We start from the raw sequence: 19,673 nt of genomic DNA on the forward strand, positions 1-19,673 counted from the left end.
TATCATGTATTTCTCGAATTTTCGTCATCCTTTATGTCTGGGGGGATGGCAGAAGGCCAGGGGAGGGTCTGGACCCAAGAAGAGATCCGCTGCTTGATCAGCTTGTGGGCCGATCAAACTATACAATCCCGCTTGGAGACCTCGCGTAATAGGGAGGGCATACAGATGCTTGTGGACGGGCTGGCGGCTGAGGGGTATTTACGCACCCCAAAGCAGGTTCGGGCGAAGTTCAAGGCCCTGAAACACAAGTATCATAAGGCCAATGAGGCAAACCGTAGAAGCGGTTTGGGGAAGTCATCATAGGTCACTGTGGGTCAGAAACATCCTGCGCCACGGGCGGCCCGAAACGCTTCCGCCTCTGTGTCTAAAGACGAACCGTTTTCTGTGGCGAAACGTTTCGTACCGTTTCGAAACGGTATACCGTTTCTAGTCTAAATCGGGCCTAAGTGTAAAGGTCCAACCGCAACAATTTTGGGCCAAGGGGCTGGGGAATTTAGGCGGCTGGCTAAGATATTAAGTTGTTTGGTGTAAAAACTTCAATCAACTACATGTTTGGAGAATTTTGGTAAAATTGGCACATTCAACTGTACACAATACAAAGAACTTTTTTCAGCAACACAGAATTAAAGCAGCCGGCTAAGATAGTTTTTTTTTGGTGGGAAAATTTTGGGGCAATTAGGCCTATTCAACTACGCAATCCAAAGGATTTTTCAGGATACTTGTCGTGGAATTTGGCTACGATAAACATTTAATGGACCCTCAGAGTAGAGAACTGGGCAAAAGAGATAGAGAGAAATGCGAGTGCACCTGAGGGCATGTGGAGTGTTGTCTCGTGTTAAAGAAATGTTAGCATACTCACACCTCCCTATCTCCTTTCACACAGCTCGGCCGATAAAAGTCTGGTTGTTCCTCCCGATCATTCTGGTCTTCAGAGTTCACATCTTGAAGACAGAGAAACAGTAGTCAGTGTATTGAAAACAGCAATTGACAAAGTAGGACTGAAAATCTGAAAGTCATCCTCATAATATTCACAACAAAGAAAACCAGTGAAAATGCTATGTATGTTGGCTGTCTATACTTGCACCCCTGCTGAAATTAGGACAAATGTTATGAAATACATATTTACCTGTACATGTTTCATGTTTATATCCTTCAGTGCCTTCATCTGGTCAGGTTTGTACAGGAGCTGATGGACATCATCACAGGTTTCTCCCAGTCACCACAGGAACATCAGGACACAACTGAATATCATAAGAATACTTAGTGTGATGCCAAAGAATATTTCCATAACATGTTACAGCTGACTCTCAGGATTACAAAGATGTGTAGCCTTTGTGTGAAAGAATAATTAAGTGTGATACAAAAAAGAATCTCCAGGCAATGCCGAATGAACATAAAAGCTAATAATACAATAAAATTGAACAATTCATATGCTTGAATAGATGTACACTGTTGGAGGTGTTAGGCTATAGAAAGGTGTTTTAAACTTAAAACCTGTTTCTGGTCATGGTAGTGTGTCGTGATGATCATGTGTGTTGTAATGCACTATCTCACCTGTACAAACTCTTCTCTTCACCATATCTTCAAGTCAACTGGTCTGGTTTGTACAGAAGTCACCCATCATCTCCGTTAGGATAGGAACATCAGGACACCTATTAGTCATAGCAACATTGAACACATGCAAGTTATGATAAAATACGTCAATAGATATACAAAGTGTTACACTATAGAAAGTTGTTTCTAAACATGTTATTGGTTACAGGAAACATGTTTAAGCTATAGCCCTCAGAATTCTTAACATGATCCGAGAAGGAAGAAAAAACTGACAAAAGTTGTGAACCAGTGTCTCACCTGTGCAGATTCTTCACTTCACTGGGTCTTCAAGTCAACTGGTTTGCTGACAGTACTTGTCTGGTCTGGTTTAGACTGAGGTCGCCCATCATCACAGGTTTCTCGCATGGCCAGTCAGGACAGCTGACCCTCAGGACACACCTTTTAAACAATATGAAAGCATAATTAGTGTGATGCAAAAAAAACTCAATGCCTGTTAAAGGTTTTTTTCTGTGAAGTGCAAGACCTAAGTGAAGAAACTTTGCAGTGAATATATGCAGTGGATAACCATATGAATTTTGTAAAGCATCATCTCACCTGTAGATGCTGTCATCTTGCTCTTGGATCTTCAAATCTATGCACCTGGTCTGCCCTACTCTTGTCAGGTTCAGACAGGAGTCAGCAGTCACCTAAGTATAAAGCAGTATATGTTACACACTTATCTCACAGAACATAAAACACAGAAATCAGATTTTTCTCACCTCATAGTCGTACTCCTCTGGACTCTTCAAATCACCAGGACCTGTCTGGTCTGGTCCAATCTTCTCTTGTCAGGTTCAGACAGGAGTCACCATCAGTCAGCAGCCACCTAACTATACAACATTATATGTTACATATTTGTTTAAAACACACCAGGTAAATTGCAAGTTAATTGCAGTATTCAGATTTTTCTCACCTGATATATTTTGGAATCTTCAAATCACCAGGTCTGGTCTGGTTCAATCTTCTCTTGTGAGGTTCAGACAGGAGTCTGCATCAGTCAGCAGCCACCTAACTATACAACACAATATGTTACATATTTGTTTAAAAACAGGTAAATTGTAAGTAAATTGCATAATTTAGATTTTTCTCACCCGATATTCCTCTAGAGTCTGTACAACATTATATGCTACATATTTGTTTAAAACACACCAGGTAAATGGTAAGTAAATTGCAGCATTTGGATTTTTCTCACCTGATATTCCTTTGGAATCTTCAAATCACCAGAATCACCAGGTCTGGTCCAATCTTCTCTTGTCAGGTTCAGACAGGAGTCCTCGCTACTGCATCAGTCAGCAGCCACCTAACTATACAACATTATTTATGTTACACACTTGTCTTAAATAACAACAAATAACTTAACTAGCAGTAAGAAAAGTTACCTTAAGACTAGCCTTTGTGGACTAGATTGCAAATAAATTATGGAAAAATTACTGCAAAAGAATCTGCTGCCAAGACCGCCTTTCAAAGCAAGTTGGAATTCAAAATCTACTACATGTAACTGTAATCCTAAATTTGAACTCTATCTATATTTCTTTTTAAAAAGAACAATTGCGAAAAAAAAAACAATTCAACACCGCAATTACGGACCTTAGCGCTAATTAGTTTAGCAGTAATTGTTCATATACAGTGTATTTGTTGTATGTATTTTTATGTGCATCCAGGATTACCTGAAAAGCAGGCCAAATGGCCTGAGCTGTAATTACTGGTAAAACAAATCAACTGAAACTGAAAGTTTCAAACTGAGTACTAGTATTAATAAATAATCATCTACAGTACAGAAACAAGGCGGGAACAATTATACCCACGTGTGGCGCAGTTACACAGGTGGTCCCCTCGCCACGAGGCAGTCAAATTTTCTTACTTTTTCTGTGTTTATCTCCTCAAAATTATTGTAGAAATACACGGAAGCTATTTGTTTTTTTTATTACCGAAGGACGCCTATGAAATAAACTTGATAAATACATGTATGGTCAAACCTTTAGAAGACGAAAACAACAATATTCAAACACTCGCACATAAAAAAAAACCGCAAAATGTTCATAATACTAAAGATTTTTCGAGAATACAACGTGCCATGTATTTCATGTTCACAAATTTCAACAGAATAGCAAACAGAATATGTTGGAATTTTACCTTTCTCTTCCTAAAAAGTCTTCCCCTCGCCGCCAGAAATGCATGTCCTCACAACAGTAGCCATTTTGTCTTCTTCACCACAAGCACATGTGCAGTCAGAAAATACAGGTTCTCTCCTCCAAACAGACACACTACCGGCTCAAATCCACAGAGGAGTTCCGAATACTCCATATGCTATCCGAAAACGCAGAATGGTAAAATATTCGGGAACAAGAAACTGAAATTTCGTCCTAAAATTCGGGCATGGGGAACTCAAGAACATTCTCTCAGCGCGACATGTGAGAAATGAACGGACTGTACCAAGTGCGATGTTATTGCAGGGGAACCAGAAAACTGTCAATTCTAAAAAGAATTTCTGCCTTAATGATCTGGAGGTAAATCAGTAAATTTCCTTTGAAAAAGTAAAATATGTGAATAAAAACGATGAGTCACATCTTTTTTCAACGATTACTAAGTTCTCGAGTTTCCGATTTTAATCGCGTAAATTTGGGTCTAACCGAAGCACCACAACCAAGGCGGAAGGACACTCGGAAGTAAGCCTCGGGTCCGAAATTTTCACCCAAAACGCATCCATTCTTTCACTTTTCAACCAAATTACTATTTAATGCCATTTTGTAGCAGATCATGAGAAATGTGAACTCAAAACTCAACCATCGAAAGCTTACGTCACTTTTTGTACCGCGCACTTTTTCCCTGTCGCGGAAGAATTGGTGTGCACCGGTCCTGGATTGTGTCTGTCCTTGGTGCTGAAAACACCATCAGACGCAAGTTTTACAACTTATTCTTTGTTCTTTAAAATATAGCTTCCAGAGAAGTGCTCTTATGTATGTCGAATGAACGTACGTTGTTTTCGTGTTTCTGTGTATGTGATTTGATGTGACGAAACATTTTATTGGTCCATAATAAGATTATCAATATGTAAACGTTCACCTCTGATGCGTTCTGTGGGTGCTGTCCCTATGCCTCGCGCCACGGGCTATTGTGAAGATCTCGGTGTTAGCATTTTCTTTATACTTTTCTTGTAATGGCAGTCTTTTGGCATCATTTTTCATCGGAAAATCTTTTCCCCCTAAACTTTGAGAGGTTAAAGAAAGTAAAAAATCTTTTGTTCTTGTAGCTAGAGGGATATCATTCATTCTTGAAATACATCTTTTGGTCTAGTTATACTGATCAATTCATAAAACATTACAATAGTATAAAAGGCATTCCAACATTGGTATCTGTTTTCCAATACATATTTGTTTTGCAATTCACAGCATGTATTTACTAATTTTTGCAGATTCTTTGTGTGATGGTCTCAACAGTATGGTAACAGTTTTAGAAACAGACGAAAAGTGATGCATGCACTGATGTCATCCACATAATGAAGTCCCTTAACATCTGAAACAGAAAATAATGTTATAATTTTAGGCAAAATTGTACACACTGTCGTTATTCTATATAATCATTTGGGGATGGTCTAAAAACTTATCAAATACTGTACCACCAAAAAAGAATATTACTCACACTGTGCAGATGGTTTTGCAATATCATTTATTCTTTATTGATGTTGATACTTGGCAAAATGCCGGCATATCTTTTAACTAATTGTAATAGTCTAGATCTAGAAGCTCAACGGTGTGTGGTCTAAAATTCAAGAGAAGTAAAAACATTCCACTTCATGTATTCATATTTTAGTAATATACATGAACCATCATATCACAATTACAATTACTGAGCATATCTTTCAAACATTGCCACTGTCATAATATTAAATCTATTATTTTTCATCAATTATATTATCAAATTATATTAATTACCTGTTAAAAAGAAATTGCAAATCACTTGGACACCACCCAGATTTCTTGCATAAAAATTGTTTGTAAAATCTCTCTCCTTCATTGCTCTTCTGTATTTGCACAGTTTAGTATAATGTTGACATATACTGTGACATATTTTCCAGTCAAACCTTTTGTTAGAAAACAAGACTTAGTGTTTGGAAAAGGTATACGTAGGACATATTAAAGGGCAAATCCCAATTCAATCAGAAAAGTCTGCCTTGAATTTTGCAAAACGTACTATGAAAAATAAGATGCAAATCTTATATATAATCAAAATACAACTTTATACATAATATTGGAAGTCTCTAGTGCTCTTCACAATCATACTCTTAACAAAACACATAATCTGAGATGTCCTTTTTCTGTTGGGTGATAATACGGTCATATAGAAAGTCCTCCGATACTATTGGCACCTGCAGAAATACAAAAGACGTGTTTATATCTTGCTCTCTCACTAGTATACAAGTATAAAAATGCCACCACCTGTATCTACCATAAAGGGAATATTCTTACACAACACACTGTCAATGTCACCATATGTAGTTCACATTAGTTTTACATACATGTACATGTAGTTTGATATTACAAAAAGAAGGTAGTATGTATGTCAAAAGTACACACAATTGGGTTCCTTGCATACAGTAAAGATGACATTCTTAACACCTGATATTTTCTAACCATGGTTCAAGACTTAAACCAAGATGATGCTTAAGCAGGATTTAAGTGAAGATAAACTTTTCCACATTTCTCACCATATAGTAAAAAAATAGGGTATACATGTATATAATTTTTTTCCTTGTGTTGGACAGCTAAATCCTATGTCAGAATGACTTGTATCAATATAGAACATAGAATGATGAAATTTTTAAGCTGCGATATTGAGATGACATCCTACCTGAGCGTTCTCTGCCAGGCTGACTTTTGTAGAGGGTGTTTCTCCTTTCATCTCGGAGGCAGACGCCACCAAAGTCACACCCATATACAGCTGCTGTTGGGTGGCTGGAAGGTACAAGTCAAATTTTCATTTTGTTTTACAGCCTTCAAATAAGTCCAACTGTTTCAACCACAACATTCTGTAATGTCAGCACTTATAAAGACTATATATTTTAGACTAATATACTGGTGGATACCTAATACCAGCTCAACAAAGAACAAGAAATGGAGTCATTGCCTTCAAGTATCAGAGATATCAACTAAGAATTGAGGTGTTCAAAAACTATTGTAGAGTGGAACTCTCTGCCATCAAGTGCAGTAGGGGCAATGCCGCATCATATCTTGATTAGCCTGCTACTGCAGGGTTGCAGATCTTGGGGAGCAGACTAAAGCCAACAAGGCTGGACACCCAGGGGTATTAGGAATCAGCTGCCCGGTCTGGTCTTAGCAGCAGTTTATGCGGACTGGACCGGGCAGCTGATTCAGAATACCTGGACTCCAGGCTACACTACTACATTGTACCTAGATAGCTTTAAACAATGTTTAGACTTTGATGTTCAAAGGCTAGGGTTAAAAGATATAGTTGCGTACCTGTTTTGCCGCCATGTTTAATGATGAGGTTGTAGATTTCGGAGTGTTTGTCGGCCAGTTTACCCGCTAGGTGAATGGTCAGGCCAGACAGGATCCTGTTACAGTAAAGACAGTCAAATGACTTGTTATCAGTTCATTCCACAAAAAAATGAAGATGTTTTAATGCTTGCAGTATTCATTGTTTCTAAAGATATAATTATATATAACTATATTCATAAATGTTATTTTTTAAGTCTTTCCTATGTAGGAGTCAAATTGACGTTTAAACAGACTTATAATTCATTAAAATGAGTAAAATGAGCTAGACATTAGAATCTCACTTGGTTGCTGGCATCTTGGTTGCTGTATCATACAATTTCTTCATTTCATCGACACTTTTGGTTGTCTTGATACTTTTCTGCAGAAATACATAATATTGTAGAACATTCAGACAACAAGCATTATCAAACAAATAAAGTTCAATGAATGAAAAGCCATTATTGTACGTTTATGCTCTTACGAGCTAATTACAGGTTATGTCTAAAGCAGAGGTAAAAATTACAGTTACTGTAACATCCTTACTAAAACTATACATTACTAATGTGAACTATTAGTACTATTTGCAGGTTCAACTTCTTCTTGCTTCAAGGCAGTTATAGATTCAATGCAACTTTGCTTCTCTAGACAGTATTACCAAGGAGAAGAACAGGTCTTAATAACATGTACTAGAACTGGTATGAAAAAAAGTGAAAAATTGTGGCAATGTTTGCCACAAATAATACAAAAAAGAAAGCTTTCTAAGATTTGTCCACCCTTACTATTGTTGTGACACCTTGAATTTTAATTTGCCAGAAATATTCACAAAATGCTGCCCACCTACCTTGTACTTGAAGTCTCCGTGTGCGTGAGTGTAGTGTAGGATGTAACATGGTAGGATGTGATGTGAGTTGAAGATGATGAGTTCCTTTTTGTCTGGTGAGGTGTGTGAGTCGTACCCCTTCATCAGAGGACTGCCATGGATCAGGGAGGAACACTGGTATACCTGGAAGATATGTTGGGAAAATATTATATCTAATATACATGTATCATATCTATTATATCTCAACATACATGTACATGTATATAACAAGTTTCCCAATTGCTGCTACCAGTATGATACACTTTGCATTGATATTGCCAGAGCCAGGCATTTATGTACTAAGTTACTGACAGCAGTTTGTCGACTGATTGAAATTTTGCTTTCATAGAAATCTACAATGTATATGATTGCCCATATATTAACCATCTCCCTGCTGCCTGATGACTAATATGTACAAATTTGATGACAGCAGGCTATTCCAGCAGGGAGGAGGTTAAAGGCATGCAGTGCAATTTCAGGGTGGCAAAACATATGCCCCATATTGACATTTACCGCCATTTCGTAACAAATTTTTGTTGTTATTTCATACTTCAAGCATTTGAAATAGCCTCAAAACAAGATATTTATTTTTTAGGCACCAGCCATAAATTGCTAGAACCAAACTAAAACCAAAACAACCATTTTCTGTCAGCGACATCGCATTTTTGCCTCACAGATATCAGTATGATGATGGGACAGCCCCTCCCCTCTCAGACAACTCATACCCCAGCCCCCACCCCCCTGTCAGCTTTCCCCCAGTCCCACCTTGCCTGGCAGCACCTGACACAACCCCTCCCCTCTCAAACTCATACCCCAGCCCCCAGCACCCCTAGGCAGCTTCCCCCCAGCCCCACCTTGCCTGGCAGCACCTGACACAGCAGGATCCTGTTCCCACCCTTGATGTACGGCATGGAGTAGGACGGATACTCGCTGAAGTAAACACCCTTCCCGTACCAGCCTGTATCTGTCGCATGCTTGAAACCAGATTCACCTGGAAGAAATGGGGAAAGAGAGGAATTCTTACATGAGTCCTCTCAAGGACATTGGTCCTCCTAATTGTTTAAAATTAATGATTGCCCAGTCTTAAGATCTAATCCCATGTGGTCCAGTGGTTAGGATTTGATGCTCTCACCGCCAAGGCTGTTGTTTGATTCCTGGCAAGGTAACCACTGCTTTAGTAGTAGTTCCCATGCCAGAAACACCACCAGAAACACGTGCGACGTCACATTCTGTGCCGTATTTGGATAACAGAAAAATACTGTCATGGTTACAAAAATTTCTACACACACCAACAAACCAACCATCAACAAATGACTGAATGAATGAATGAAGCTAAGCGAATACTCAAAAAAACCTGGTGCTTTGAACCCTAGGCTGGTGATAGGGTCGATGTTTGCCTGTGCTGTCCCGTGGAAAGCCAACACTGGATAAGACAGCATCTCTCCTCGCTTGTCTCTCAGGTCCTTCTGGGCTTGTCTGGAGAAACATAAAAAACCTCACTGATCTGGAATAACAAATCAACAGGAAAGTGCATTTGGGGCTTCTTCTGGTGAAATCATAAGATACCCATGACTTACCTAAATCTCTTCACGACTTCAGGAGACACAACATACTCCACTTTAGTTACTCGATATCTGCAGGTGAGATAAACAACATGTAATACACACAACATACTGAAACAAACTATGGGCGAGTAGAAACACACACGCAAAAAAAACAACCCGGCTCCCCAGAATCGAAACTGGGCTGCCATGCTTGAGAACTCGATGCCATGCTGGATTTTTTGGCATGTGGTACCAATCTTGGTAACACATACTCTAGTCATTTCTTTTTAAACCACAGGTATTCAGAGTATGAATTGAAGAGGAAGACATTAATATCATGAATAACTTAACGGGTACAAATTGAGAATATTTCCTACCCACTGCCGGCATCTACAAGTCTGTAGAACTGAGACTCTGCAAGTCTGAAGTGAACCTGAAAAATGAAGAAACATGTGGATGGAATAATCATGAACAAACATAACAACTTGTTTAAAGTCAAAACTTTTGCTCCTTCGCAAAAGAATTGTTCTCACATAGAGCACCATTTACCAGATACCATTGACCCAGTAGTGACGTCACACTTCAGAGAAGCCATGTGACAAGTCTACTGGGTCAGTCTATTGAGGAAGACCAGAGTGACTGGTCGAAAGCTCTAGGTGAGAACAATTCTTTGTGTTAAAACAAAAGTTTTAAACCTAAAACATGCAACTATCAACACAGACAAACTTTCATGAAAATATAACAACTATGTGTGCATTCATGTCTAACTTATTCAGCTTCATAAAACAATTACAATTTGTATTATGATTTTATCCCTAGAATGTTAATAAGCAAGTGTTCAATAATCAAAGTCGTTTTAATTCCTATTCCAATGTCTGGTACATTGATTTTACTAAAAATGTTATTTTTATTGACCTGTGCAGCAGACCCTTCCTTGTACTGTCTCTCTGGGACCAAGGGGAACTTGGTGACCTCTGACTTCTCCAGAGCCTCTTTTTCACCTTCCACCAACAGCAGCCCTTCTGACAACTAAAAACACAGTGAAACAAAGACTTCATGAACTTGCAATAAAAAAACTCATGTTTATAGCAAGACTTCATGAACTAGTGTGGTGGGTTCTTTAATTAGATCAAGTTTTTTTATTGCAAGTTCATGCCCGAGGGCTAATTGCAAACAGACGTTTTGTGTAGGGTATGCTTCAAGCTCTCCCCTGTCTTATCTGAGGGACATCCTTAACCACAGCAAGGTGCTAATTTCTACCTGAGTGAAATGAGGAAAGTCATGTTAACTGCCTCTCCAAAAGGCACAAGATCGATGACATAGCAGGATTCGAACTCAGGACCTCTTGGTTCTGACACCCTGCTGTTATGTCTCATGACACCAAAAATAAGGTGATACAAGCATCACACTTTACCCCACCTCTTGTTGGAGTGTCTGTAGTTCCTTCTCCTTCCTCTCCACTTCTTTCTTGGTGTCCTGTAACTCCTCCTCCAGCTTCTTCTTGGCCTCCACAGCTCTCTGGATCAACGCTCGTCTCTCCTCCTCCGTCAGTTTGGAGTAGTTCTTCACCAGTCGTGTGGCGTCGCTGTCTGACTTCACCAACGGGGATGCCTGAAATATCATGTCTAATGTTTAATTTAGGCCATGTTGATTTGATTATATGGATGGCATCCTCTGGGAACCCCAAAACTGATGCGAGTGTGCGAATGAAGAAAGTTTGGCCCCCCAAAAAGTTGCCTTCATTATGAAATCTACATTGATGAAGGTTGAAGAAACGACTAAACAGAGTACAGTATGGCAAATAATAGATTCTTCATTTTCGTTTCTTCACATTTTCTTCTTTTCCATAGGAATTGATTTTGGCATTAGCATTATTTTCCAATATTTTTTTTTCCAATTTACGCCATATATTTGCTCATTTAGCAGCTGCTTTGTACAATTTACAGTATGGTCAAAACATTTTTCTTCGGAAACAGACAAAAATTCAAATCAACATGGCCTTGAGGAAAAATACAAAATAATATGTTGACAAACGATTTACAGTTTAGAGTAGGAACTTGGGTAATTCTACTACACAAACGGTAGCCATTAAGAACGTGAAATTTAGATCTTGAAGAATCTTGGGTCGGTGAAGAAGAATCTTGTTAATCATAACCTTTTCGTCCTCGCAGTCGGCCAGTTCTGTATCGGTGTCGTCGCTGTCCTGTGGTTCCCCGCCCGTGGTTGGATGGGAGAACTGTGCGAAGTGGAGCAGGTTCTTCCGGTAACAGTTGGCGCCGTACTTACATGGTGGCAGGCCTGACGTGGACGCAACAGCGGACAAATCTGTTCTATCTACAGCCTAGAAAGGGGTAGATAGGGGTAAAAACTACAGTACAATAATATCAGAATGTACAATATAAATGAAATGAAATATAAATAGTAGTACAATATATACAGAATGTACAATATATATAGTACAATATACAATGTTACAGAATGTATGTAATATATACAGAATGAACAATGTATACAGAAAAAAGACAACACTCCTTTTCATTCGCTTTTTTCTGCTGTTTAAGCTTTTGGTGAATATGTCAGTCGAACAACAATACCCAAGTAAGTGTGCATTTCAAGTTCAAGCATTTTGTTCCGTAAATTATACGTGCCTTGAATTGGCCATTATACAAATGGTCTCCAAACTTAGAAAAATACCTCCGGACCTGAGGCGTCGCCAAAAAAGTTAGAATGTAAGATTTGTCTTTATTGCCTTTATTCTGTAAGTTTGTACATATGTATTACGTTACAGACTGGGCTTATATATTTGTCCTACAGCACAGATCTGAAAAGGGGAGGGGCGCTCAACTACACGACCATTTAGACCTATGAATCTTTTTACCTGGGAGGTCTCTCCATCTTTTGGGTGTCGGAACTCCTTGAAGTGTTGCGGGTTCTTCCTGTAACAAGACGCGCCGTAAGGACACAGCGGTAGATCGTCAGAGTCGGAGGTTTTGAGTTTCTTGCTCGCAGGTCCTCCATCCACGGCGGCCATGTTTGTTGTGATGGGAATGACCTCAGGTAACCCCGGGCATGTCCAGGCGGCAGCGTGACGTCACCAACGTGGGATTTAGAAAAAAATTCCAATTAAATGAAACTAGGAACTAATAGGATACAAATACTTTTGACAAATGTATCAAATATTCAAATCAGAAAATAGGTATTTTCATATAATATAGCTGCAAAGCATACAACTGTTATTGACTACGTCATGAACGTTACACCTGCCACCCAGCTGCATTTCTCATGAAATCCGATAGAGGAGAAAAATGGATACAGTTTATGGCCCTCCTTCTGACTGCGTTGCGCAATGGCAAAGAAAAAGCTGACAGGACAAAACCTTTCCTTTCACATATACATACTTCGTGCTAGGACTGCATTTGTTTTTGCCAACTTTTAAAAGCTGTAAAAACAAGTACGTCTGAAAAACACGTGAACCGCTGGGGACAAGGACAGTGAAATCTGAGTTGACCTGTTGTTGTTTTTTTCTTGGACGGATCCTCAACTGATGAAAGAAGACGTACCAGGGAAAAACAGGGTGGTCCAATGATCTTGAACTTTAGCTACCTTCGGCTTCCTACCAGGATATAAAGTTACGCTCCAGAAAACGGGACGTATTCCTGGCCTAGGCGCCTACTGAGCTCCCAAACCACCCTTTAAATACCTTACACAACTCTCCAAGCAAAGGTTTGTGTTTTGGCTTATTTTTGGCGTGTTTTTAGGCTTTTTACGCCAACCGTTGGGTTGGCGTAGAATCCGGGTTCTAGTGCAGAAAAGGAACCCGGATAAAAAAGCCTAAAACACGCCAAAAATAAGCCAAAACCCAAACCTCTGCTTGGAGAGTAACCTGACACCAAGTATTTCAACAATTACGGTTTCGGCCTTGGTAACAGATGCATGAAGTGCTGACAAGGCAAAAACCTGGTCAACATGTTTTTGAGACTACGGTAACAAGTTACGCCATCCCCCATACGTCACGTTGCTTCGTCAGCAAGAAGTTCGGCAGGCATGCTCGTGGTTGTTATTCGCCTACCACCTAGCTACTAACAAAGGCCCTCCAAATTTTACGTGATGGTTCGGAATCTTAGGCTAATAATTTTGTCTCCGATGGCTCTTGAAGGATTTGAGCAAGTTCAAACACATAACAAACTGTAACTCATGACGGCAGAAATCAAATTTTTCGAGAGACAAGAAAGCTACGTATATGCTTGCAAGAGACCTCACAGAGACAACATTTCGGGATGGAATTCAAAATAATTTCTCTTCTATCTTATATCGGTATCTGATCTCTTGATCTTGTGACCAAGGTTAATAAGACTGTATTTGCACTGAAATTACAACTGTAAATACCAGTAAATACATAAACTCCTATATTAAAAGCCGCACTTTTTAATTCAACCTTTGATCAACTGACATTGACCTTATGAGGTTAGGGGCGGACCAAGAAAGATCCTGGAGTGGGGAATTCGAAAAAGACACCGCACATTGTTATTCTTGCCATGAAGGAAATGAATGCACAACAAACCTGACGAAACTGAATGCCACATGTCAACGGAAAATTAGATCATAATCCAGCGTAACCACCAGAAAAATGCGTCCGTGAATAGTTTCATGGCCTTTCATCAGGTTGGTAAGTCACTGAATCTATAGCAGAAACACCTGTGCAAGGTGAACTAGTCATATTTGCCCTGAGGAAGGTGAGAGACGGTCAACGAAATGTGGACTGAATAAAACACTTGGTTGTGTAAAAAGAGCCTCTTTATTAAAGGAAAAATAGAGATTTCAACATTTTCACTCCTCCTTCCACTGATCATACAGAATCCTCCCTTACAACCTGTCGTGCTTTATTATTAATGATGTTTGCATGTACTAGTGTTCTGCACGTTCTCAGAAGCTACGAGTGTATAGTAATTACGCAATAGCTGTGTGGGAGGGGGTCAAGAGAAGGACACGTTCAATGTGTTAATATGTTACGACTGTGTTGTAATGTAGATAGCAACAAAAATACGCGAATATTTGCCTTAGGAGGGATACGCCATTGGAAAGTAATGGCAATAAAAATAGGTCCACGTTTTGATGTTAGGTGGAAACACAGTGAAGAGTCTGAAATTATCATCGAAAACCAAGTTCACATTTGTGTTTTAATTCAACATTCTTTAGTATATTCGCGGTTGAATATTTGAGCTGTATGACTTAATTGAAATAATACTTGACACATGCACAAAGGCCGTGAGTCATGCTATGGTCTCAAGAAGATAACAATCTTTTTCCAACAAAGGTTTAACAAAGTCTGGTAAGCTCGGTACTTTAGTGACTAGCACGGGAGTAGGTTAAAGGTAATCAATAGACACGTGTCTGGGATGATGTTGACCGTCAATATGTGCCGGGATTTGTAAAACTCGTGAATAAAACATTCTCTAGATTTACTTCAAAGAGAAATTTGTTTAACACACATGTAATTTTACCCCATAAAAGATTAGAATGATCTTATAATATTGCCGCCTTTGGTATCCCCCACCCCTTGGGTACAACAACCCGCACGTACTGTGTGATTAAAAGTAGTTTGTCATTTTTAGACTTAAAGTTGCATTATGTAACACTAGGACGATACAAAATTTGTTGACATTCTGGTATTTTGTGGTGGCAACATAAATGCGAGATAATTACACAAATATGTTGAAAAAAAATTATAAGTGGAAGTTACAAATCAAACAAATATTTTTTACGTAATTTATTTCAATTTTTGTGTAAAAGTATTACATAATTCCTCTTTAAAGCTTCTTAGTTGCTGCTGTAAGGAAATTTGGAGGAGCTCCATTAATTGGCAGGAAATTCGCGATCGTGCCAGCTTCTCGGTGTTTGCAAGAGATCCCGTTTGGTCCTGTCAGATAATGTTGTTCGCCTAGCTCAGCAGAGTTCATCGGACTTCAGAACCGGTCCTAACCTGATTTTTCTGGATAGAGGTCAACTTTTATGGACCGAGGACTCGGATGATGATTAGGCTTATCTGAAATTGTTGTTTGTCCTGTCTCATACTGTAGAGTTCACTGAACTTAAAACCGCAGCTCTACCCAGATTTTGGACAAAGGACCTAGGATTGACTTTAATACTGGTTATGGGTTATGCATGGGTGAAGAGAGAAGTCACAATAGAGAGTATAGAAATGGTAGATAGTGTTGAACGTTGTTTGTCATATATATGCAGAGTTCAATGAACTGCATTGAAAGCTGCCTGGGAAGATAGGGGCATTTCTGGCTACCAGTACTAGTAACGTTATATGGCCACATAGCTCGGATGATAACTGCATAACCACTGAGCAGTCCCGAAAGGTCTTATTTTTGTATTAACCCCCAAGCAGATCTTTCGGTGGCCGCAAAGACAGTGCGAAATTGGCCGGATAGTATCCATTTCGGCCTAGACAGTTAAAAAGTTACCAGTACAAAAAGACAGCCCGATAAAATGCCCCAAATCATGTACACGCCAAAAATAAGCCAAATAAAGCGTACTTCTTGTGCATACAGAACATTCGTTACTTTCAGCTGTGAAATTCACATTAATGCCAGTCACAACATCTAAGCCAGCATATCCACTTTAGATGTAATGTTATAACACGTTGGGTTATCGCCGTGAGACACAAAATTTGACAGCTAGTGCAAATACATTTTGAGAAGGACTCAGCCTTTGCAAATATCTGTTGCTTTCTGCTTTCTACTAGGGGTTATATTCTACCCTATAGGAATACGTTTGCTATTACAGCAAAAGTTAAGGAACACAAGGAAGTGAAACATATTTTGGCATCAGATCTGTCAGCTTCTTGACAGCTGTGACATATTGACCGTATTTCCTCCCTTATGTCTGGAAAGCGGCTGAGGCCTTCAGTGTGTCGGAACGGGGGTGTTTGTGACTCCAAACTGGCAACATCCCAAGTACATGTACATTATGGGAGCCAATTGTTTGGCCATATAGGTACTCATTATGGTAAAGCCTAGTGTGCAAATTCGCACATTAATACATTAATACTCTTCTCTCGTTTCCACAGACACACACACACACACACACACGCACACACACACACGCACCGTGACACACACACACACGTGCACATTGACACGCACTCATTCAACCATATAAAAGGAAGCATGACACAGCACAAGTGTTCACTATTATAGGGCAAAGTGCAGTCTGGCTTTTCCGCTGAGCACAGGACAAAACTCCGGACGTGTATGTCTGTATGGTTTGAATTGGAGATAAAACTACTTTGAAGAGTCAGCATTCGTGATGAGTAGAGCCAAGGGGCAGTCCGAAGTTCGTCTGGTGATTTTTTTTTGTCGGCAAACTTTGTTTGCTGATACAGAAGTTTGTGGCTTGGCACCGAATCACCTAAAAATGCCCTTAACTTTGGTTTGTTTCCAGGCTACGAAGAAATGGCCCCGAATGTCAGCATGGCATCTAGTATTAATGATAAATGACACCTTAGCGCATTGTAACTACCCGTCTGAGCCCTGAATAGCTTGTTAGAACAAACAAGTTTATCACCTTTCAGGCGCCAAAGAATCGATAAACGAATGAAATGACCTTGTTAGACGGACTGACCCAGTGACAAGTGGTCACACTTTATATAATGTTCTTTATAATACCAAGGAGGCTAAAAATTCCTTGGTGACATACTTTTCTGCAGCTCAACTGAAAAAAGCAACGCATAACGCATATGATAGTGTCAGACGACCAACGAAGGACATTGAAATCTTGTCATTTTTGAGGGGCTAGACATTGTACACTTGGACATGTAGTAATCACAGGGTAGTGGTTGCACACAATTATTTTGAGGTGACCACATGGGGTACTGTACGATTGTCCGATGATTTGGCCATATTTGGTGTCAGGCTAATCTGAGATACATTAGCATTTTCACCAAATTATCTATGATTGCTAAGAAATCCCTATTCTCAATGAACTTAAAAAACCGACCCCTCATTCCAAAAGACCCCACAACTTGTAACATTTTCTTATATAGTGAAATAGACGAGAGCTGACGACTGAAAACTTTAATTCTCGAAACGTGAACAGAAATTGTCTTCATAAGTAAGGGACTGTACGATATTTACCGGGGGGGGAGGGCTGGTGCAAAATGGTCCGGTAAAAATTTTTTTCCATGGCCCTCCCCCCGGCTCAAAATTTTTTTCAATGGCCCTCCCCCCGGCTCAATTTTTTTTTCAATGGCCCTCCCCCAGCCCAAAAAATTTTTCGGTGGCCCTCCCCCCATTTTTCAAGTCCATGTCTCTTTCTCCCTGCGTAAATTCCCGAATGAAGTACGCATCCCGATTAAAGTACGCACCCCCGGTTTGGGGCTGGTGGGAGACAAATATTCCCGTCTGAAACGTAAAATGGAAAAACTCGAATTAAGTACGCACCCCTTCTACGCACGGCCGGTACCACAGTGAACATGTAGTATGTGTGTCTTAAAGACAGTTCGTCGTTCCAAACAAATTTAAAATTGTTAAAAACTAGATTTATGCCGTGTACTACGTGATGGTATGGTAACGTAGCGCGAAACGTTTCAAGTTCGGGCTTGTTTTTCACCGCCGGCCGCAGCCGACTTGCAAGACGTCACCACCGCATCGAAAGGTAAGGCAAGTGCGGCGAAACGCACAGATTTGGATCCAGCTTTGGAGTGTTGGTGATCAAGCAAGCAATGGTCAATAAAGATTCGTGAAAAAAAAGACAATATTTCAATATTGATTTTATCGGTAACGGGGGGTAGTTGAATGTTGATGCACAAGTACGTAGCTTTAATATTTTTAATACGAAATGCACCGAACGCATCTTCAATAGCGCCCGCGCGATCGACCCATGGAGAGCAACAATCATACAGGCGGAGAACTGGGCGGAGTATTTGGGTGTAGAGGTGCTACCGAATTTAAAATTTGACACCGAAACCAATTAACACAACAACAGAAGACTACTGGGATCAATGGGACTTGCGATTCCGAACAGGAGAAAGTGACAAGTTTGACTGCGTTTCAAGTAATCTCTCGTTATGTGATAGATATTTTTGTCACAAAATCAAAGGAATAAACACATGTACTCCGTAAAATTTATAAGTACAGTCTGTTCAGAGGAAAGAAAGACTTCCTTCTCGGGGTCCATGTTCTGGAAAGCTGTCCTCAGCGCTGCGCATGCCACGGCCCTCTCTGTGTTCTTCAGCTGTAGGTGTACTTTGCCTGTCGGCGCGCCAAACACCCCACCCACCGGCCGGGCGGTAAGATTTCATCAAAGACTACATTTTAAGTTAACTCCGCCCCTATCATTGTAGCTTGCCGAACAGTCGAGTAGGAGTACATCTAGCTGGAATTTTTACGTCGTACTGGCTGGTGTAGCCCGCTACAGAGTGATTTCCTGTGGCATTTATCAAGATTTAAAAGTATTTGTGATACGAAGTGAAACATGGTTAACAATTTCTGAACCTTTGAAACGACATGGGCATAATTTTTGTTGAAGATTGCTGAGTTGAACTCAAGCCGGAAGTGTATTGGAAATGATGACCGTCAGTCGAGGCACAACTGTTATGTTATCACATGTTACGTTACGACGATCAAGAACGTTCACGGCTTGCGGACCATTTCAAATATTACTCATAAACCCTACAATTGTATGTGTACTTACGGGAGGTTATATTTTTGCCGGGGTTCCACTGAGATCGGCGCCGGCTAGCTGGGGAACGATCCTGTCGGCATGACAAAGCGCCGGGCGTCATTGCCAGAGACCTACATTTTCTTACCGTGGCGTGGGTGACTTGACTTCTTCTTTTACCGCAACTTGGTGTAAATATCGACGATAGTCACAGGAAATATGTTCATTCATTGAAGTTTAACTTTATTTCCACTCGTCAATATTCTTATCTAAACATGCTACAGACGATCGATGTTCCATGCTCCCCGTGCCGGTGTTCCGCTATATTCCTGGGTCGTCCACGGATTTGTCGGCGGAAAACTCAAATAAAGTACGCACCGCGACTTTGGCGACGGCCCGCGAGACACTTCTGGGATTTTGAAAAATGTAAAAAGTGCGTACTATATTCGGGAATTTACGGCGTATTTCTTGTAATTCGGTACTACGCGACGCCATATTTTACAAAAGTTTTTCGGT

At 40.0% G+C, this 19,673-nt stretch overlaps 1 protein-coding gene across 1 annotated transcript; it reads right to left on the minus strand.

Moving 5' to 3' along the window:
- Positions 1-5,535: 5,535 nt before the first annotated feature.
- On the minus strand, positions 5,536-13,162 carry LOC109478851. Its single transcript, XM_019780668.1, has 13 exons — positions 12,370-13,162; positions 11,647-11,832; positions 10,911-11,102; positions 10,407-10,520; positions 9,869-9,924; positions 9,525-9,581; positions 9,302-9,423; positions 8,802-8,938; positions 7,930-8,091; positions 7,391-7,467; positions 7,071-7,165; positions 6,442-6,545; positions 5,536-5,959 (listed from the first exon to the last, which is right to left on the minus strand). Exons 1-13 carry the CDS (start codon positions 12,520-12,522, stop codon positions 5,876-5,878), a joined length of 1,539 nt encoding a protein of 512 aa, XP_019636227.1. The 5' UTR covers positions 12,523-13,162; the 3' UTR covers positions 5,536-5,875.
- Positions 13,163-19,673: the final 6,511 nt, after the last annotated feature.

This window comes from Branchiostoma belcheri, unplaced genomic scaffold (genome assembly GCF_001625305.1).
Source record: "Branchiostoma belcheri isolate BF01 breed outbred unplaced genomic scaffold, Haploidv18h27 scaffold45, whole genome shotgun sequence".
Lineage (NCBI taxonomy): Eukaryota > Metazoa > Chordata > Leptocardii > Amphioxiformes > Branchiostomatidae > Branchiostoma > Branchiostoma belcheri.